This window comes from Arachis ipaensis, chromosome B10, assembly GCF_059453495.1.
Source record: "Arachis ipaensis isolate K30076 ecotype BB chromosome B10, ASM5945349v1, whole genome shotgun sequence".
Classification (NCBI taxonomy): domain Eukaryota; kingdom Viridiplantae; phylum Streptophyta; class Magnoliopsida; order Fabales; family Fabaceae; genus Arachis; species Arachis ipaensis.
In genome coordinates this window covers 136,232,533-136,254,484 of record NC_142435.1, presented here as the reverse complement: position 1 = coordinate 136,254,484, position 21,952 = coordinate 136,232,533, and the positions used below count along the sequence as shown (strand labels likewise).

Sequence of the window (21,952 nt, the reverse complement as noted above, 5' to 3'; positions counted from 1 at the left end):
ACTATGAATATCATAAAGAGTCGACTTCATAACCATATGGGAGATAAATTTTTAAATAATTATTTAGTGACATATATAGAAACAAAGACATTTGATTGTATTGATATCTTTTCAAAATATAAAACCTAGAAGAATGAAATTCTAAATTATTTGTTATTATTTTAAATTATTAATTTTTTATTTAATTTGTTAGTTAAATAATTTGAGGAATAATCATATTTTATAATATCATAGTATAATTATAAAAATTATTATTATATAATATATTTTGTCCCATTGACAAAATTTTATGAATCTGCCACTAGACACATATTTCTTTTATGTCCAATCGTGTCTTAATAAAAAATAAAAAATTTTTTCTAGACACGTTTGGATACACCTAAATACTATCACGTGTTAATATGTTTAGTGTTATTCTTAACATTATGTATTTTTGAAATGAGTTTAAATAGTATATATTATTAATTATTAAATAAAAAATTTTAAATATTTTATATAATTAAAAAATATTAAAAATAATTAAAAAATTAATTTATATTTTAATATTAATAAAATTAAAATATTAAAACATCATTATAATTTATTTAAAAAATAATTTATATATATATATATATATATATATATATATATATATATATATATCATATCTTTATATTTTATAAAAATTTTAAATTTGTGTGTCCTATATCTATGTCTGTACATCATAGTTTACAATAATTTATTGAATTCATGATCAAACGTCAACTCAAGTACCTTTTTCTGTCAATTGCTTAAAATGGTTAGCTCGATGCCATATTGTAAACATTGCTAATCCGTCTCTTTCAACTTGTGGTGGTTGTTGCTTAAAACTAATTTCTTTATTTGTGGGCCTTTCTTGATTTAATCTTGGCGAGAAAGGTTGGTACAACTCTAAGCTCTCTATGTTGTGTTGTCATTAAAGTGCTTGCTTCTAATTTCATGGTGATGTGTTTATATAGTTTAGATTCCATGCTAATAATTCACACACTCAAGACTCAAGGGGATAAACTAAAATGCTTAATGAAAAAGCGTTTCCACTTTCAACATGTTACAAGAAAATGTTTATATGTCTATGATTTGTTGTTACTACCATTGAATTTACTTTCACCACATGTGCAAGTGTTTGTAATGGTTATAGTCACTTTTACTTGGCATTATTATTTAAGAATTTGACTTCTCTTCTACTAAAGAAAAGAATTTGGATCTAAAATAAAAAAGTTAGTATAGTGATAAAATGAAGAGTTAATTACTATAAATTTTGTAATTTTTATAAAATGTGTGTGCTATTATTTTAATTTAAAAGTGATTACTTTTTTACTTTACTATTTTACCAAATTTTAGATTATCTTGATCTAAAAGTAAAGTTTTTGTCTCAACACAATCAAAAAAAAAAAAAAAAGGAAGAGGAAAAAATAAAAAGACGAAGAAAAGGAAGAGAAAAGACTCCAATCTTAAGTATTTGATATTCAAATCATTGAAAATTAATAATATTTTTTCGGTTAGGTCCATTAAAATTTAAAAACTTTTTACTCGAAGTATTCATTACCATAATTATTTTACATTTTTATTTTATTCTTTTGGTCAAAACTCTTTTAAACTTGATATTTTAAGGGAAAAAGAAGAAAAAAATTACTCTTTTTTAAGGCGCAGCCAAGATTTGCAATACGTATCAAATTCTCAATAATGAAAATAGAGTAGATATTAATTTTTTTTAAAAAAATTATTTGTTTTTTAAATTAGCTTTTAAAAGATTATTTTTAATTAAATTTATTCATCAAAATTTTAAATTAGTTACATTAGTCATTTTATCTCTTTTGTTGTTCACGACGCCAAAATTTGTAAATTTAACATATTAAGTAACATTATAACACACATTTAGTAATTTTAATTGACTGCTATTATAATAAATTTATAAAATTAGACTAATTTAAAATTTATTTGATCTAATTTCATAAATTTGGTATGTTAGCAACTAATTGAAAGACAAATTTAATTAAAAAAAATTTTTAAACAACTAATTTAAAAAATAAATGATTTTTTAAAAATAAATTTAATTATTTAGTAAATAAAAATATTAATTTATTACATGACAAATGTTTCTTGTCTAAAGAAATCAACATTGGTAAATGGTAATGACAACAAAGACAAATTACTGTTCCACCAAATTACTATAATTTGTCAATAGCAGAGCTGCAGAGGGTTTACGTTTTGGTGCAAAACTGCAAATTTTTTTATTCTCATATTAAAAGTAAAGTATATATTTAAATAGATATTAAGAAATTTTGTATTAGATGTTTTTGTCTTAAAAAAAATATTATATCAAAATTCTTAAACTTTATAAAATTAGGACATATAAATCTTCACCTTAGTTAAATTTATCGTTTTTATTTGAACAAATAAATTTTTAAAATTGTGATGAAAAAACCTATATATTATAAAGTTAAAAAACATCTATATGATAAAATTTTGTTGGAGATGAAAACGCACAATACAAAATTTCTTAAGACCTATTTGAGTATATACCAAAAAACCTTATCTTATAAGAATTAATAATTTTTAATTTCTTTTAATGAAAGACTAAAAAAGAATTAAGAATGAACGTTATCACTCCAAAATTATTTATCTAAACCTGAAATTTTCTAAATAAATATTTGTTATTATTTTTATTTTATTAGTTTTAAAAATCTAAACTAAAAATAATAATAAACCTATAATAATAATAATATAAGAGATAATTAACAAAATAAAAGAAAAACACTAACTTACACTCCAAACATTTAAGAATTTCTCAACAAATTTTGTCACTATAAAATCCACGAACACGACAATGTGGATGAGACTTGAGAATCAGTGGCCCTATAAAATTCAGAAGAAAGAAAACAAAACAGCATTGAAATATCTCTCTGCACCAAAACAAATGAGAAAAAAAGAATTTATTTCATTTTCGTTACATATATTTTAATTTTAATTATTTATTTGAGAATTGAGGGCGTTTTTCTGTTACTACCGGTTCCGTTCTGTGGAGATGATGCTGTTGAAGGTCTCATTCAACGGATTCCATTTCTCAATTCTCAATTCTCAGGTATCACCATCATTTCGTTTCGCAACACCCCCACCCATTTTTCAAACATTCATTATTTGTTTCCTCCAATGCAAGAAAATTAACAAGAAGCCATGTTCCTTTCTTGTTATTCTAATTTTTATTTTTCGAAATGCTGCGACTTGGGAGCATTTGCTTCGATTATTTTGGCCAAATGAGTTTTTTTTAATAATATATATGTTTTTTTTGTAATAAATGAACGGGTTTTTGCACTGAAATAAGCTACTTTTACATGGATATATAGCTTATAGTTTCTTGCAATTTTTTTTAAATTGAATGATTGGTTTTCAATTTTTCATCAGGCTTGCTTTTCAATTTTTTTTTCTGCTTTTGAAGTTGATAGAAGCATCTGAATTCAACTTTTGAATTCTTGATGTTGCTTCTCTATGGTGACCATAACCTGTTTGATTTTTTTTTTTGGCCCAGTAATTTTGTATTGGTTCTCCTTGCTTCAAGTTGGGAATAGTTTCTTATGATTAGAGTAGGATTGGAATAGGGACTCAATGAAAAACACTATGGTTAGAATTGGGAGGAGAAACTGGAGGAATGCATCTTTGGTGAATCAAGGATTGTGGTTTTGTTTTCTTGGGTATGGTTTCAAGCTCTTCATTCTTTAGCTTCTCATTCTCAGAAAAGAAGCTTTTTCCCCCAATTCATGGAAAGTTCTTCCTTCTTTGGCTTGTTAGTGCTGATCATTGAGAGAATTAGGAAAATCTGTATTGTCGAAGAGTTTGGATAGTAGTGCCTTTATTTTTGCTTTGCTGAGGTACTGGGGACTGGGGAGTGAGCCGAATGGACTTTTGGTTTGTTGCGGCTGCTGCTGGAGCTGGCTATCTAGCTAAATATTGGAATAGCATATCAAAGAATGGTAATGATTTGTGTCGATTGTTGTCAGAGGATTCGTATCTTAAGAATCCTGAGTCCCAAACCTGTACTTTTCCTTTTGCCAAATTAGCTCGAAGAGATAGATTTGGCAAAGATGTTTTTATGGATAGAAGGGCCACAGATGTGAACTCGTTGGATCAGTTTTTTACAACAGAAGTAGCTTCTGACAGAGGGCTTGATGGTGAAAAACTAAACTGTGATCGGAATTTGCTATCGATATCCAACTTACATGTTTTGTTTTCACCAAATGGTCACTTTAAGGATGTTGAAGATGGAAATGAAGAAACCTTAAATTTTGGCGAAAATCATGGTTTCTTGCCTCCTGATTCTTCTGCTGAAGGGGTGGGCGTCCCTAATGCTTTCAGAAATAAAACCTCACTTAGGGCAAAACTTTTATCTGGGAAAATTGCTAGACCTTTGAATTCCATAGAGAGTTGTTTCATGGCTCAGCTATACAAAGAACACGAAGAAATGGAAAAGTATGTTGTATGTTCTCCTTCATCACCATATAGATACACACGGCCGTTTCTTGTAAGTGATGGAAGCCGAATAATTAGCAGAGGGAATGATATTTCTTTCAGTCCATCAATTGGAAGCAAGGAATACAAGCTGCATGAAGAAGCTTGCCAAGTAAAAGATGAAAATGTTTATGGGGTCCCCTCCTTACAAGAAGTTGGATCTTTGGATGATGCCAAGAAGATAAAATTTAATGCAGCTGGTGAGCGAAATCAAAGATTGAGCTCATCCAACAATGCATTCAGGGAAAAATACATCCATACACAACATGGTATAGTTAATACTTGATAGTTCTTGACTTACGAAAGTGTTATTTGCATAAGCGATTGGAAATGTTGACCTTTTAATGATTTATGTTATTATTTTTATGGGTGGATATCATGCCTCCATTACTTGATTTTCATTTGTTTTACTTTGATAACTAAATTTCTTGGCACATTCATAATCATCAGATGCAATATTTCTCTTCAGTCTTGGGGTTTCTTTTGGGATCCTAACCTCTGTCATGGCAAATAAACGAGAAATGGAAGAGTTAAGAGAATTGGTGAATCAGACAGATAACTTGATTCAAGACCTACAAGAAGAACTTGAGATGAAAGATTCAATGACCGTGAAGGAGTTGCATAATGAAAATTACGGTTCGCGAGATACTTTTGATCATTCGTGCTACAGAAAGGAGCTGACTGGATTATCCCCTGGAAAGCGTAACTCTCCAAGAATGGAGTGTGGAGAATCATGTGCTCAGATGGAAGAAGATGGTTTAGAATCCATGAGCAAAATTGAAGCTGAGCTCGAAGCTGAACTTGAGAGGTTGGGGCTGGAAATGAATGCATCTAGTCTAGAAAGTAAAATGTCTGAACTTGTTGAGGCAAGTATAAATGTCTATAAATGTTTATCTTTACATTTTCCTTATTACATGATCCTACATGCACAAAATGTTGTATGGGATTGTATCTTTGTGCCATGCCTGCCATGTCTTTGCGTGTGTTCTATCTGAGTTAACTGCTACAATTTGTTTTTCTCTTTATGTATGAAATGACAGAATAACCTATACATGTAACAATTTATTTCCTGGCCAAAAATCTTGGGTAAATAAATCCATTTTAGCTCCCTTCGCGAAGTTTTATATGCCGTGTTTTGCTTGAATTGGATGTTAATCTTTAACTTGAAACTCATGCTGGTTTCAATTATCCCCCAAAAGTTTTCCTCTGCAATCTGTATTCCATTATTCTCTTTGGTTGATGTTTACTTTCTCTTAATTGGGTCCATGAGTGTTAATGGTGCACAAATTCTTGCAGCTTGACCCCAATTTCGTAGCAGATTTGGCTCAAGGTGAGTTGCGAGCTGACTTGTTCAAGGAGAAAGAATTTGTCCACACAAAGTCAGACGATGATGCCGGTGATATTACACCTCTTCCTGGGGAGTATGCAGTTTCACCTCATGAACTGACTCTGCGCTTACACGAAGTTGCAGAATCTCGGCTTGAGGAACGAGTTAAGGAGCTCGAGATTGCCCTCGAAAATAGCCAGAGGACAGTGCGGTTTATGGAATTAGAGCATGAGGGTTCTTCAAAAAGAGCACAGTCATCCTCTAATGGAGGAAACATGCTGACTTATGAAGCCTGTGACCCTATGGTCCAGCCCCTAATTCTCAATTTATCAGGTGAAGCTCTGGATGCTTACAATGAAGCGTATGAGGAACTGATAAATATAGGTGATTGTGAAGAAAATTCACCAATAGACATCCATCATAATGACCACGAAGATGGTTCACCTTCACATGATTTACACGCATCAGGGTTTCAACACTCTGATGCACATGATTCTGGAAATTGTTCTGCCATTGACAATGGCAAGCTTGCAATACTGGAAGAACAAAGCTCTAGTATTTATGATTTAGATGTCACTGAAGATGAAAGTTGTAGTTATGATGAGTTGGAAACACAATTGATAAGGCAAATAGTTGAAAGGACCAAGAAAGGTTCTTCTGTTTTTGAAGATGCACAAAAGACATTGTATTGTATGGATGAAGATGAATATTGATATGAAATAGAACATAGGAATGTAAGAATAGTAAGCTATTACATCTATTTAACACACAATATCTTCCGCTATTTTAACCTCATTTTAACATCATGTCATATTTCCATTAAATAAACCCCATACCAGATTTCTTTGCCTGAAAAAGTAGCTATAACCATTACTACCTCGATGGGTTCTCTTGGCCAATTAATTACTGCAAATACAAGAAAAATAAGTAATAATTTTGTGCATAGTGACTTGTAATTGATACTGTCTTGATAAAATTGTGATGTCTTTAAATATAGCTAAATAAATTTGCCTTTGATATACTTTCCTAGACCCTTCATTGACGCAAAATGTTTGAATACCTGCTTGTCTTTTTTTTAACGCCAAATTTGCCCCTAATAAATTTTCAATCAAATACTTAGGACCCAATAGAAAAACCACCAAGCAACAAAAATTGAAATTTTAGCAGAGGGTTATGAAACAGAGCACTAGAAACCTAAGCACTCTTTAAATTCAAATCAAGCCCGTTTTGCATAAGCACCGGATTCCTCATAGTTACCCTTGAAATTTGATTCCATGGAGCCTCCAAAATCATCCACAGTAGTTCCTTGATCGTTATTGCATTCATTAGTGCTACCATGTCCCGTTGCTCCATATCCACTGGCAAAACTGCTGCCAGAACCCACACCACCACTGCCATACCCGGCCATGGCACTTCCATTGTATTGACTACTGGGGAAACTGTTTCCACCACCACCAGCAGCGTTGGCATAGTTATCACTGTTAGGAAATCCAGCAGAAGTGTTGTAATTATTGCTCCTGTCAAATCCAGAAGCCGGGACATAGCCACCATAGCCTCCACCACTAGCAGCAGCATTACCATAAGTACCAATATCATTTCCTCCACCATAACCTCCGCTACTCTCACTGTTGTAAGTGTTTCCACTTGGGAAGCTACTGTCATTTGCATGCTTCATCCCATTTCCACTGTAATTGCTACCAGCTGTTCCAGTTCCAAAACTGTTATCAGCAGCATAGTTATCGCCAGAGACACTGCCTGCAAAATTACCACCTGATCCATAGCTGTCTCCGCCATATCCACTGCTTCCGTTACCATAACCTCCAGCAACATTGGCACCATATGCACCACCATAGCTGCCACCACCACCTAAACTGGCACCATATGGAGAGTTACCATAGGGAGCATTGTCAAAAGAGCCACCGAAACCACCACCTTGAAATCCACGAGGTCTTTCGCTTGCAAAATTTACCTTAACTCGGCGACCATGTAGATCCTGAAAAAGTCCTTACAGTCATTGGGTATTATTGATGTTGGGCATCATATTTGCAAAATTAGAAAATCATGAAGTGTCGATGTAGCACCGGAAAATATAAACTACAAGATACAAAGCATCACTGGAAGAAGATGTCTTGCTAGGATCAAAGATAAGTTGTTGAGAAATTTACACATAAAACACAAGAAGTAGAAGTGTTCTACATCCCTGAAACTGACACACATGAAATATCTATGGCACAAATTCAAAAAATAATGTTTAAAAAAATTACCTACATATAATTACACAAAATTTGCTTGACAAGTATAGCATCCATACTTCAACAGATTTAAACACGAAACTATGTAGCTCCAGAAATGTATCAATGACATGATTACTAACACCATAGAAGCAGCAAATCTGCATACCTGCCCATCTAAGGCCTGAATGGCACTTGACGCCTCCTCAACCGAACTGTAAGTAATAAACCCAAATCCTCTGGATCTGCCAGAATCACGGTCCACAATTATCCTTGCTACAAAAATCACAAGATAAAACAGCAATTAACATTGAATCACTAACTTGAAACTAATCCCAAACCAACAAAAAAATAGCAATAAGAGAATCCAACTATTTACCATCAACAACATCACCATATTTCCCAAAAACCTCCCTCAAACTTTGCTCATCAGTGGAATACGAAACACCTGCAATGGATAAACACAACCATGTTCATTGCATAATTGTTATTATCAACTAAAGGTGAAAAAGTATGCCAGTTCATGGATGCAACTCAGGTAATCCTACAACGGCGCACCTCCTATAAACAGCTTTGTACTTGGAGCATTTGACATGCACCGTACAGACCGGAAAACAGACGGGATTTCACATAAATCCGAACTGATCTTCCTACTTGTCACTTGCCTTAGTATATTTCCAGCTCTACTGAGGAAAGCCATTCTGCAGCCAGAAGGAAAATCAGAAATTGTAATCACTGAAGCTACATTATGTAAATCACATTACTCAAAAAATGCACCATTGAATCCATCCCACATAAACCAGAGTAACAAATTCATCAAACAATGAATCAGTACAAAAGGTTTTCCATTTAACCTAACATTCAGCTTATTCTTTACCCAAACAAGCAAACATATTTCACAGAAACCGTTAATTAACCTCCACCTAACAAAAATATGAAAAATTGGACCATTCTAACCTAAATTTCGTCTGATTTTGGTTCAGGCGTAAAGAAGTGTTCTTATATATCAAGATCACCAATTCACCACAAAATAATCATAAATAAATAGCAAAAGGAATCAACAGAAGAGAGAAAAAGAAAAGAAAGATTAACTCACGTTCCTTTCCTGGCTGTGGTGGATTCTCTTGTGCTGAAGAGTGGCGAGGTGAGTTCTAAAACCCTAAAAGAGGGGTTTAGAAAAGGAAGGGTTTACGGGTTTCACGTAAATTGTATGTACGGAAAAGAGGTCTACCTGTAGACCTTGACGGCTACCAACCATTGATTCCTAACGGCTACATCATAGCCGTTGAAGGGAAAATGGAAAATGAATTCTCTCTTTTTTATGGAGTATGTACTCAAATAAATTTCCAAAAATTCTCAAACAAACATTTTCATTTCCAATTAAATTTTATTACATTTGAGGTTCTCAAATTTTATTAACGTAACTAATACGAATAGGTTCCTCTGGTAATAATTTTAGGACCTCAAATACAATAAAATTTAAATAAATGATCAAATTTATTCTTGAAATATTACTCATTTTTTAAATTAGTTTTTAAAAGAATTTTTTAATCAAATTCGTCATGAGTTGGTCACATTAATTCTTTCGTCACTTTTATTACTCATGCCTCATGGCATTAAAGTTTGCTGATATGACACTTTAAGTAATGTCACAACAACCATGGAACAATCCTAATTAGGTATTAACATGATAAATTTATGAAATTAGACCAAATCAATTCTAATTTAAAAGATTTCAATATCTCAAAAGTCTTGTTCAATTTGGAGTTGATTTAACCTAATTGCATAAACTTAACATGTAAATAATCAATTAGAATACCTAAGAGTATATTACAATTAATATAGTGTCACTTAACATGTCACATCAATAACAAAAATGACAAAAGAACTAATATAACTAATTTAAAATTTTTACAAAATAAATTTGATTAAAAAATTTTTTAAAAATTAATTTAAAAAATAAATAATCTTTTAAAATAAATTTAACCATTTACTCAACAAAATTTAGTTAAAAACAAAAGTGTCCAGTACAATTTTTTAATAACCTATTTCAGTATATTTTATTTTATTTTATTTTAAGTGATGTTTTAAGTTTTCCTCATTCCCTGTACGCTCTTGAAAATGGAGGAATATCTTGTGCGATAATTTTAATTATCAGGTTAAACTTTTATTCTATTTATTTTGTGGTAAGGCATGCATCAATATATGAGGTTGATTAATTTAGATATGTCTTACGTGTGTGTTATGTATTGATATAAATGATGGAGGTGTTATATATGGATGTGAGACAGTTTTTGGCTGATGGTGCAAGAAATCGGACCATTTGAATTTTGTTAAAAAAATTGGGTTACCAAATTGAATGGTCCGAGTTGTGAGGACGAAAAAATTTGAATTTTACGGTTAACTAATCGGACCGTCCGATTAGTTTTTTTTTTTTGTAAAAGGAAAACGGACCCTCCGATTAGAGTTTTTTATTATTTTTTATTTTTTATAAAATAAAAACGGACCGTTCGTGTTTTTCTCTCCAACTTCTTCGGTCCGAGTTGTGCTCCCCTGACACCACATGCAGGTGAAGCTTCTATGCTCTCCATAACGCTGCAACACACCATCCTCTCCTTCATATTAAAAATAAAAAGCGAATATATGATTCATAACTAAACTAACAACATAGTATGTATACACTTAAAAAATTAGTTATTTATATAAAATATATATTAACAATAAATAAAATAATATATATTTATACATAAATACATAATAATTAATTTAATGTGATTAATTTTTATATAAATAATATTAGAAAATTAATAATTTTTTAATTAGAATTATATTTTGTTATTTTTTATTATAGTTTATGAATTTATTTAGTAAAAATTTAACAAAAATATCTAAATTAATTTATTATTAACTAATATTATTAGATAAATAAAGAGTGATATTTATGTAAATTTCAGATTATATTAAAGGTGATATGACCGTTATACGTTATAGCTCAGCAGGTCTATTCATAACCGACGTATTAAACGTCACCGATCTTATGCCATTAAATGATTTTGGTCGGTTACGATAAAATAATCAATTCAGGAGAAAACGGCCGATTATCGTCTCCGAGTTATAAAAGAGAACAATCCGAGTTGAAAAGGTAGATCATTGTTCCAAACTAAAAACTCTCCATATAATTCTCATTAACTGACTTGAGCGTCGGAGTGCTTTTTGCAGGTGCTCCCCCTCTTGTTTCACTTGGTGGTCGAGACACATCGTGGTTCATTTACAAGGTCGTACAACCCCTTCTTCCGAACGAGATATAACTCGGCCACAACCAGGCAGGAACATTTGGCGCCCACCGTGGGGCCGATGGTTTAGAAAATTTTCCTTACAGGTCCCAAATACCCTAACATCTGTGAATGGCTGATGCACCTCCCCCCACGCCGTCCGAGCTACTTCGGATGGTAACTGAGCTTCAGCAGGCAAATCAACGCATGGCAGAGGCAAATCAACGTATGGCGGAGGAGAATCAAAGAATGCAGCAACAAATTCGGCAAATAGCCAACGCCCGACTTGAGCACAACGACAACCGTCATGGAGGAAACGCCAATGACGAACATCAATCTCAACCGACCCACGTTTCGGAGACCCCCTAGGATGATGATGGAAGGAATCCTCAAAACAATGAAGCCTTGCCGGAAGACGAGGAAGAAGAGCCTGACAACTCGGCAGGACCTTTCACAGCTGATATCATGAATTTTCAACTGCCTCGGCAATTTACATTGCCCACGACTTTAACTCCGTATGACGGCTTAGGAGACCCAAAGCAGCATATAAAAAAATTTCGATCTATCATGATCGTTAACGGTGCATCCGACCCTATTTTATGTCGTTGTTTTCCCTCCTTTTTAGATGGTCCTGCACTTGACTGGTTTTGCTCTTTGCCTGCAAATTCAATTTCACGTTTCCAGGAGTTAGCAAAGCAATTTGAAGATCATTTTGCGGCGTCAGCAATATATTTGCATGATTCCGACTACCTGACGACTGTAAAACAAGGTCCTCAGGAAAGCCTAAAGGACTACATCACCCGTTTTACAAAGATAGCCATGCGCATTCCCGACCTTCATCCCGAAGTACATCTTCATGCCATCAAAAGTGGCCTTCGACCAGGGAAATTTCAAGAAGCCATCGCAGTAGCCAAGCCGAAGACTTTAGCCGAGTTTAGAGAAAAGGCAAAAGGACAAATAGACATCGAAGAGCTTCGCCAAGCTCGCAAAGTGGAAAGGTCGGCAGCTATCAAGGAAGACGATAAGCCTCGGGACAATAAGAAGACTTTCAGACCGACTCCTCGCTATGAGACGTACACTCAGTTTAACGCGAAGAGAGATGATATTATTAAAGAAATTTTGAATTCCAAGTTGATTAAACCTCCTCGTAAAGCTGGCAGTTATCCCGAGCCGAAGAATATAGACAAATCCAAGTATTGCACATTCCATCAGAAGTATGGTCACACAACCGACGAATGTGTGATCGCTAAAGACCTTCTGGAGCGTTTAGCAAGACAAGGACATCTTAATAAATTTATCTCAGGTCATATGCAGAAAAGATCCGTTCCCACTTCAAATCCACCCCCTGCAGGACCATCATCATCATCATCAGAAGACAAAGAAAAGGCCCCTGCTCAACCTAGGGGCATAATCAATTGCATCTCGGGAGGTTATGCCGGAGGTGGAAAAACAAGTTCTGCAAGAAAGCGGACATACAGGGCCATGTTGGCACTGGCAGATACCTCCAACAATCCTCAGCCAGTGCAGGAGATTCCGGAGATGACATTCTGCCCGACCGACTTTAATTGCAAAGATACTAATCTGGATGACCCTGTTGTCATCTCTCTACAGCTGGGCGACTTAATAGTTCGGAAAGTGCTGCTAGACCCAGGCAGCAGTGCTGATGTGTTATTTTTTACTACATTTGAAAAAATGAAATTAAGTACTAATATTTTGCAACCATCTGTAGGTGATTTGGTCGGTTTTTCCGGGGAACGCGTTCCAGTGATGGGTTCAGTGTGGTTACAAACCACACTCGGTGAGCAGCCTCTATCTAAAACACATGACATCCAGTATCTTGTTGTTGACTGTTTCAGCCCCTATAACCTCATCTTAGGAAGACCTTTTTTAAATAGATTTACTGCAATTGTATCCACTGTTCATCTCTGTGTCAAGTTTCCTGTGCAGGAAAATATCATGGCCACCGTCCATGGTGACTTGCAAGAAGCTCGGTATTGTTATAATACAAGCCTAAAACCTATCAAGAGGAGTTGCGAGCGACGTATAAACTCCATCAATGCCGAACAACCAATACTAGCCGAGCTTGACCCTAGAGCCGACTTTCAAGATCGCCCTCTGCCAAACGAAGAGCTAACAAAGCTTATGTTAATTGATGACCCAATGAAATTCACTTTTATAGGAACCTCCGTAAAAGACAAAGAAAGGGAGAAGCTCATCCGTTTTTTGCAGGAGAACGCCGATCTTTTTGCTTGGACATCTGGAGACATGCCAGGCATTGATCCATCTATTATTACTCATAAACTGGCAATAAGCCCGGCAACCCGACCAATATCTCAAAAAAAGAGAAATCTCGGAACTGAGAAAAGACTCGCGTCCATGGCTGAAGCCAAGAAGCTCATCGATGCAAACTTCATCCGAGAAATCAGGTTTACAACTTGGCTGGCCAACGTCGTCATGGTAAAGAAAAATAATGGTAAATGGCGCATGTGCGTCGACTTTACTGATTTAAATAAAGCATGTCCTAAAGATGCCTACCCTTTACCTTCTATTGATACTCTAGTAGATAACTCTTGTGGTTATGGCACCTTGAGTTTCATGGACGCATACTCTGGTTATAACCAGATCCTTATGCACCCATCAGACCAAGAAAAAACGGCCTTCATTACTGAATATGGTAATTATTGCTATAATGTCATGCCTTTTGGCTTAAAGAATGCAGGTGCAACATACCAGAGACTAATGAACAAGGTCTTCGACCAACATATAGGCCGAAATATTGAGGTGTATGTCGATGATATGGTCGCCAAGACAAAGGTCGGCCACTCCCATACTGAGGATCTTGCTGAAATATTTGGCCAAATCCGAGCTTATAACATGAGGCTCAATCCGGAAAAATGTGCCTTTGGTGTTAAGGGAGGAAAATTCCTCGGCTTCATACTTACTAGCCGAGGAATTGAAGCAAATCCTGAAAAATGTCAGGCAATCCTTGATATGAATAGTCCCACAAACATTAAAGAGGTTCAGCGATTAACAGGGCCGTTGGCAGCACTATCCAGATTTCTACCATGCTTAGCGTCCAAGTCCTTCAGCTTTTTTCGATGTTTACGGAAAAATACAACTTTCCAATGGGATGAAAACTGTGAAATGGCATTTAAGAGTTTAAAGCAATTTCTTTCTAAACCACCTGTTTTGCAAAAACCTAACATCGGTGAACCATTATATTTGTATTTGTCGGTTACTGATATAGCAGTTAGCTCTGTTCTTGTTGCAGAAAAAGAGAGAACACAACAGCCAGTTTATTTTGTAAGCAAATCATTGCAGAATGCCGAGCTTCGCTATCCGAGGTTAGAAAAGCTCGCCTACGCACTTGTTTTTTCTGCAAGACGGCTCCGCCCCTACTTTCAAAGCCATACAATTTATGTCAAAACTTCTCAACCCTTACGCCAAATACTCGCCAAGCCCGAGCTTGCGGGGAGATTGATAAAGTGGTCCATTGAACTTTCCGAATTTGATATTCAATACCAACCTAGAGGATCTGTCAAATCACAATATCTAGCCGACTTTATCGTCGAGTTCACAGGACCAAGTCCGAACATAGAGGATGCGAATTGGGTGTTATTTGTTGATGGGGCCTCTAACCCCCATGGATCTGGAGCAGGGATACTTTTGGAAAATGCTGAAGGAGTTGTTATTGAACACTCTCTACGATTTTCATTCAAAGCTAGCAATAATCAAGCCGAATATGAAGCTCTGCTCGCTGGGCTCAGGTCAGCAATAGAACTACATGTTGTTAATTTACAAGTTTATTGTGATTCTCTGTTAGTTGTTCAACAAGTAAACCAAAGTTTTCAAACCAAAGATCCAGTTTTATCCAAATATGTAGTCATTGTTAAAAACCTCATGGATCGTTTTTCAAAAATTGAAATTCATCATATAGCAAGAGATCAAAATCATAGGGCAGATATATTATCTAAGCTAGCTTCCACTCAGTCACACACTGCCTCACTACTACAATCCACTCTTCATGAGCCGAGCATAAATATCATTAGCATTTTTCATATAGACAACGAAGCTAGTTGGCAAAAGCCGTACATTCAGTACCTTAAAAGTGGAGAACTCCCACAACAGATGGAAGATATAAAAAAGTTCAAACGAAAAGCATCTTTCTTTACATTGCTGAATAACCAATTGTATAGGCGAGGTTACTCTCGACCATTATTGAAATGCTTAGACAGGACAGAGGCCGACCTAGCCTTAGCCGAGGTTCATGAAGGCATTTGCGGAATACATTCAGGAGCCAGAAGTCTAGCACAAAAGATTCTTCGTGCTGGTTTTTATTGGCCGACCATATGGGAGGACAGTCGGCAAAAGGTCCGAACCTGCGACCACTGCCAGAGACATGCCCCGATCATTAACATTCCCGCCGAGGATTTACATCAGTCAACGGTAAGCTGGCCATTTAATCATTGGGGAATGGATATCCTAGGACCCTTTCCCACAGCCCCTAGACAGGTAAAATACTTGGTTGTCGCAATTGATTACTTTTCTAAATGGATTGAGGCTCAACCTCTAGCTAGGATTACATCAGTTCAAATGATATCATTTGTTTGGCAAAAGATAATTTGCAGATTTGGTATACCTCGTCACATTATAACTGATAACGGTCGCCAGTTTACCGACCATAATTTCAAGACCTTTTTACAGAATTTAATGATTAAGCAGTATTTCTCCTCAGTGGAGCATCCTCAATCAAACGGCTTAGCCGAAGCTGCAAACAAGGTCGTCCTCCAGGCTTTAAGGAAGAAGCTCGATGACGCTAAAGGACTATGGGCTGAGCTTGTCCCAGAGATTTTATGGGGTTATAATACCTCACCACACTCGACAACTAAAGAAACACCATTTCGTCTGGTATATGGATCGGAAGCGATGATACCAGTTGAAATATCACAAAGCTCCTTCAGAGCACAAGCAGAAGATCACGAACATGCTCGGCGAGCCGAGCTTGATTTAGTTGAGGAGGTACGGGACATAGCGGCTGTTCGTCATAAAGCCTTACAACAGCGAGTAGGCCAACGACATAATAAAAGGGTGAGACCGAGATCTTTTCATGTCGGAGACCTGGTGTTGAGGAAAACTGAGGAAGCACGGAGACCACCTACTCACGGAAAACTTGCAGCGACATGGGAAGGCCCCTACCGAATTCATCAGGTACTTGGCAGAGGAGCATACCAATTGGAGCAATTAGATGGTACGGTACTACCTAGCACTTGGAATATTAATTCCTTGAAACAATACTATAGTTAATACTGCAGAATGCTGGCACTCTTTTTCCTACCTTGAGATTTTTCCTAAAGTTAGGTTTTGCTCAAGGAGGTTTTAACGAGGCTAGCGTCCCTAATTCAATTTGTAAAGGTGCTGCATACCAATAATAATTATTTTTTGTCAATATATTCTATGCATACCAGTAATAATTATTTTTTGTCAATATATTCTATACTAACGCGAACTTCTTAAAGATTATTGCCTACGGCAGTAAACCATTCCTGTTTAAACCTGAAGCCGCACCGATAATACGTGTGCAATCCGGACTGATGACTCCTTATCAGTGATCAAACCCTAAATATAGGGATATGCAAAGGATAAAACAAATATATCCTAAATTTATCAGAAACGCATCAGTTACAAAACAAGCACTGATTTTAACAGCTCTTAAAAGGGACCCCATAATGCCCTACTCAAAATAAAATAGAAGTTTTTTCATACTACTTAGTCATTACAAAGATCAAAAAGATCGAAAATACAACCGCACATTATCAATCAGCCAAGTTATCACCCCTTTCCTTTGGAACCTCTTCATCATCGACCAAGTGCCCATCCCGAACTACCTTACTCGGGTCCATAGCTGCAAAATCTCCTTCAGGACAAAGAAACTTTGCTTGAATAAGGGCGCGTTCAAAGCCCTCGGCAAAAGCATCAAGAATCTCAACTTCACGATTAGTTTCCATCCGTTTTAACTTTAGGTTCATCTCAACAAGTTGCTCGCCCTTATTGGCGATTTCATTTTCCTTCTTTTTTAGTAACTCTGCACCTTTCTCACACTTTTCCTCTTCAAGTTTCAGTTTTTCTTTTGCATCAGAAACCTCCTTTTTCAATTTTGTCAAAAGAGCCTCTTTGGATTCCAACTGTTCTTTCAGCTCGGCATTTGCCACAGAACTCTGCAAAATCTTTCTATGTCTTTTTTCTTGGCTTCGGCCTATGCTAGCCAACCGAAAACCCAGAACCTACAACCCAAACATAATATTAATCTTGCTAGTCATTATTAAAAAAAAAAAAAAAAACTAGGCCAACCTGCATGAACTGATCTATGCCAACATCCCCAATTTCCTCAATACGAGAAATATCCGAAGCAGATTGAACAATTTCATCAGCAACTACATTAAAAGGAAATTTTTTGTCCCAGACTGATGATCCATCACCCTCTTCTTCAAAAAAGTGCAGTCTCTCTTGCTTGACCATAAAATTTGCCAACTCATTAAGCTGAATCACGTTGTGCCCTTCGTCTACATTGATTAAATCAGCCTTACTCTTCTTGAAAACAATACCTTTTTTCTTTGGCAAGGGTTGATTGACTTCAGCCTCGCCATCTACTTTGTCCAAGTTTGACGAAGACCCTTCAAAGTTCTTCATCCTAAACCGCGACCTTAGGGTTGATGCTGAAACCCCAGGATACTTGCCAGCTGAAAGGATATAACATAAAAAGTTAGATAAATATTACCCTACAACACCAAACAAAATACAACAGTTATGCCTCACCAAAATAATCTAAAACAGACGCCCTATCTTCCTCCCACGGAAGCAAGTCCGATACAGATATTAGGCCACCCCGATTAACCATTTCCATCAGAAAGCTTATTATACATTCGTTCCGAGGAGTTATAAGCTCGGGACCCAGTATGTGATTAGGCTGACAGCACCAGTAAAGGGGAAATTTTTCTCCGAGATGTTCATCTAGGTAAAATGGAAACTCTTCCTCTGCAGATTTTACCTTAAGAAACATTTCCTTAAAATCTTTGAAAGAAGATTTATAAAGTTTAAAAACAGAAAACCCAGGAGTGCTGTTCAAATTAACCCAAAGGCCTTTCCAAACTCCCTTGGCTTGAAAAAGTGAAAAAAACAATTCCAATTCAGGAACAATCCCCAGAAATTCGGTCAGAATTTGAAAACATTTCAAAAACGCCCATCCATTAGGATGAACTTGGGACGGTGCACAGTTCATTTGTTTTAAAACATCACACTCAAATTGGGTAAAAGGCAACTTAACAGACAATTCCTCAAGAACACAGCTATACATAAAGAAATTTTCAAAATCTTTCTACCTATGAAAAACACGATCCATACGACTGCATGGCGTCATTTCAATATGAAAATCAGGCCTTACTATCCTTGACAAATTAACCTCCTCCACACTTTCTCTGTCAATAAAAAGGGAAGCCCTTATCTTCACATCAGGGTCAACCCAGCCATATGACCCATCATCCTCAACCTTTGGTGAAGCTTTCGCCTTTTTGTCACCCATTTATCTTTCTCTCAGAAATCAGAAAATAGAAAGCATAAGAGGTAAAAGGATGCTGTCACTAACCTCTTGTGCTCATTCTAAAAACTTTTCGAAGAGCAGCACCAGTTAAAACGCCAAGTCTTTGCTTTGCGAAAGTGTAGTTTGAGAATAAATGTTTGGTTAATGAAACCCTTTCAATTGCCAGGTTAAAGTCACAACCATTTCTTAAGAAAATCACTTCGAACGGTTCCAAGTTTGCTTGGGAACTTGCACCCCACATTGGGAAACAGTACCATCATTAATATCTGTCATTATACCTTTTTCAATTCTAATTAAATAATAATTTATACTCTGTTTAAAAAAAAAAAACATGTTATTTTCAATAATGAGCCAAGTTGATCTGGGGGCTCCTCATACCGAGCTATAACTCGGTCTAAATAAAAGCTCAACCTGCCTCATTCAAAGCTCAGGTTAAGCTTGGGGGCTGTGATATGACCGTTATACGTTATAGCTCGGCAGGCCTATTCATAACCGACGTATTAAACGTCACCGATCTTATGGCATTAAATGATTTTGGTCGGTTACGATAAAATAATCAATTCAGGAGAAAACGGCCGATTATCGTCTCCGAGTTATAAAAGAGAACAATCCGAGTTGAAAAGGTAGATCATTGTTCCAAACTAAAAACTCTCCATATAATTCTCATTAACTGACTTGAGCGTCGGAGTGCTTTTTGCAGGTGCTCCCTCTCTTGTTTCACTTGGTGGTCGAGACACATCGTGGTTCATTTACAAGGTCGTACAACCCCTTCTTCCGAACGAGATATAACTCGGCCACAACCAGGCAGGAACAAAAGGTAAAATCAATTAAAGAAGTTTAAGCAAACATAAATTCAAATACTAACTCATATCATGATACACTTGATTTGGATTAGAAAGCGAAAAAAACATATAGAAAATCAACAATGACCCATAATTTTTATCAAGCTATAACTCGGATATTAGGTCAAGACGTTACGATTTTCACAACTCACAAATTACCAACACATAACTCGGTCGTTATACTTCAAATTCGGCCGTTACGGTCTGGTCCGTTCCGTATTACTCGGTAACTGCCACCTGTTACTCAGAGAACAAGTCTTGATCCATTACCTATAACTCGGCCAATGAAACCTATACCTCTGCCCAAATCTGTCCATTGATCTATTATTTATAACTCGGCCCGAATTTACCTCGATCCGTTAGCTATAGCCCGGCCTAATTATACTTATAATTCAGAATCCAAATGAGACAATAAAGGTGACTTATCTTCAATTAGAGAGAATCTCGGCTATAATAGAATCATCTGAATATGTTCATGAGCAGTTACCACAAAATCAGACTGACCTCCTTAACAGCTCCGTAAAACTAGGCATGCTAAGTAACCGCCTATAACACAACATCTCTATAAATACAAAACCCTAACTACGTCTTAAGGTACGCTATTCACTCTGAATAACATATACCTCATCTTATATTTTTTCTTACTTGAGCGTTGGAGTCTCTTTGTAGGTCCCAACCTCCTCCGGTGTTCCTCGACGACTGAAGTATAGCTCGGCATCTGTGCTGTTAGGACAGAAAACTCCATATACACGGAAGAAGGAGTTATACCTCAGCACTAGAAGGAGTTATATCTCGGCTCAGATTACTGGACAGGAACATTTGGCGCCGTCCGTGGGGACCGAGTTTACTTAATTCCACTACCATTTTTTCTACCCAATTATTTATCCTATTTTGCAGGTTATAATCAATAGTGGAAGAGTAAAATAATCCACCTCCTCCTCCTCCCACCGAGGCTGAGCTGTTAGCTATTAATAAGTCGCTGGGAACAAAAGTTTAGCGGATAGCCAAATTGTTAAACCAGAAACAAAACAACCGAGGCAATGAGGAGGAGCAGAAAAATCCTAGTAATGATAACGACTATACCTCGGAAGCTAAGCTCGCGGTGATAGACACCCAAAGCTCATCAGACGAGATGCATACATTTTGTGGCAATACTCTAACAAGTACAGGAAATATCTTTTTCTCAAAGGTGTATTATAGCTAAGTTCATACGTCGAAACACAGTTATGTGCTCTCTTTCATTAATAAAATGTCTTTACTTTTTTAATTTCAATTTTTTCTATTAATCTTCCTAATTGATCTATAAGCCATTCAGTACACGATCAAATCAAAACCGAACTATACTCCAATTTCTGAACACCCAAGATACCGACCTATCTATTATGTTCAATTATCCCTAATAACCGACTATAAAGATCGGATACTCAATCTCAAGTACAACTCACACAAGTGATACTTTGATGCAATCATTCAACTTCAAAATCAATCATCAATCCGAGAATAAACTCGGCTATCAAGCAATTCAAGAACAAAACTCGGCTTTCTATCAATCCAAACAAACCAACACCTATAAGTCGACGTCAACCCAACAAACCAGCAACCATAAGTCGGAATCGATGCAACAAACCAGCAACTATAACTCGGAATCAACCCAAACTAACCGACACCTAAAAGTCGGAATCACTTCAAACAAACTGATAATTATAAGTTTGAATCGGTCAAAGTAAACCGACACCTATAAGTCGGCGTCAGTCCAACAAACAATGACCTATAAGCTCGTTCAAAATTATATTCAAATAAGTAACACATTTCCCAATGACAAGCTTGTCCAATTTTATTTTCAAGATTATCAAGTTGATCTTGGGGGCTAATCCTCATATCTCCGAAATATAACACAACCGCATCTCTTCGATATCCTACCGAGTGAAAACTCAATTTTCATAAAAGCTCAACCTGCTTCTCTTAAAAATAAATAGGTCAAGCTTGCGGGCTGTGATCTAGTCATTATAACTCGGTGGCTTCAAGCTATAACTCGGATATTAGGTCAAGACGGCGATTTTCACAACTCACAAATTACCAACACATAACTCGGTCGTTATACTTCAAACTCGGTCGTTATACTTCAAACTCGGTCGTTATACTTCAAACTCGGCCGTTACGGTCTG

General features: G+C 36.0%; 3 protein-coding genes across 4 annotated transcripts; 1 reads left to right on the top strand and 2 right to left on the bottom strand.

Annotated features, from left to right (window-relative positions):
• The first annotated feature begins 2,853 nt into the window (after nt 1-2,853).
• On the top strand, nt 2,854-6,655 carry LOC107622858 (uncharacterized). Its single transcript, XM_016324910.3, has 4 exons — nt 2,854-3,100; nt 3,545-4,790; nt 4,972-5,387; nt 5,818-6,655. Exons 2-4 carry the CDS (start codon nt 3,911-3,913, stop codon nt 6,559-6,561), a joined length of 2,040 nt encoding a protein of 679 aa, XP_016180396.1. The 5' UTR covers nt 2,854-3,100; nt 3,545-3,910; the 3' UTR covers nt 6,562-6,655.
• Nucleotides 6,656-6,772: 117 nt separating this feature from the next.
• On the bottom strand, nt 6,773-9,247 carry LOC107622859 (uncharacterized). Of its 2 annotated transcripts, XM_088483663.1 has the most exons (6): nt 9,176-9,242; nt 8,638-8,780; nt 8,459-8,527; nt 8,249-8,355; nt 7,619-7,841; nt 6,773-7,491 (listed from the first exon to the last, which is right to left on the bottom strand). In XM_088483663.1, the coding sequence occupies exons 2-6, from the start codon at nt 8,777-8,779 to the stop codon at nt 7,043-7,045; spliced, it is 990 nt and encodes a 329-aa protein (XP_088339789.1). In that variant the 5' UTR covers nt 8,780; nt 9,176-9,242; the 3' UTR covers nt 6,773-7,042. The 2 variants fall into 2 exon arrangements, with proteins under 2 accessions (XP_088339789.1, XP_016180397.1); XM_016324911.3 differs by having other exon boundaries at nt 6,773-7,841; nt 9,176-9,247.
• Nucleotides 9,248-17,164: 7,917 nt separating this feature from the next.
• On the bottom strand, nt 17,165-18,050 carry LOC148581837 (uncharacterized). The gene is made up of 2 exons (XM_088494025.1): nt 17,700-18,050; nt 17,165-17,632 (listed from the first exon to the last, which is right to left on the bottom strand). Exons 1-2 carry the CDS (start codon nt 18,036-18,038, stop codon nt 17,165-17,167), a joined length of 807 nt encoding a protein of 268 aa, XP_088350151.1. The 5' UTR covers nt 18,039-18,050.
• Nucleotides 18,051-21,952: the final 3,902 nt, after the last annotated feature.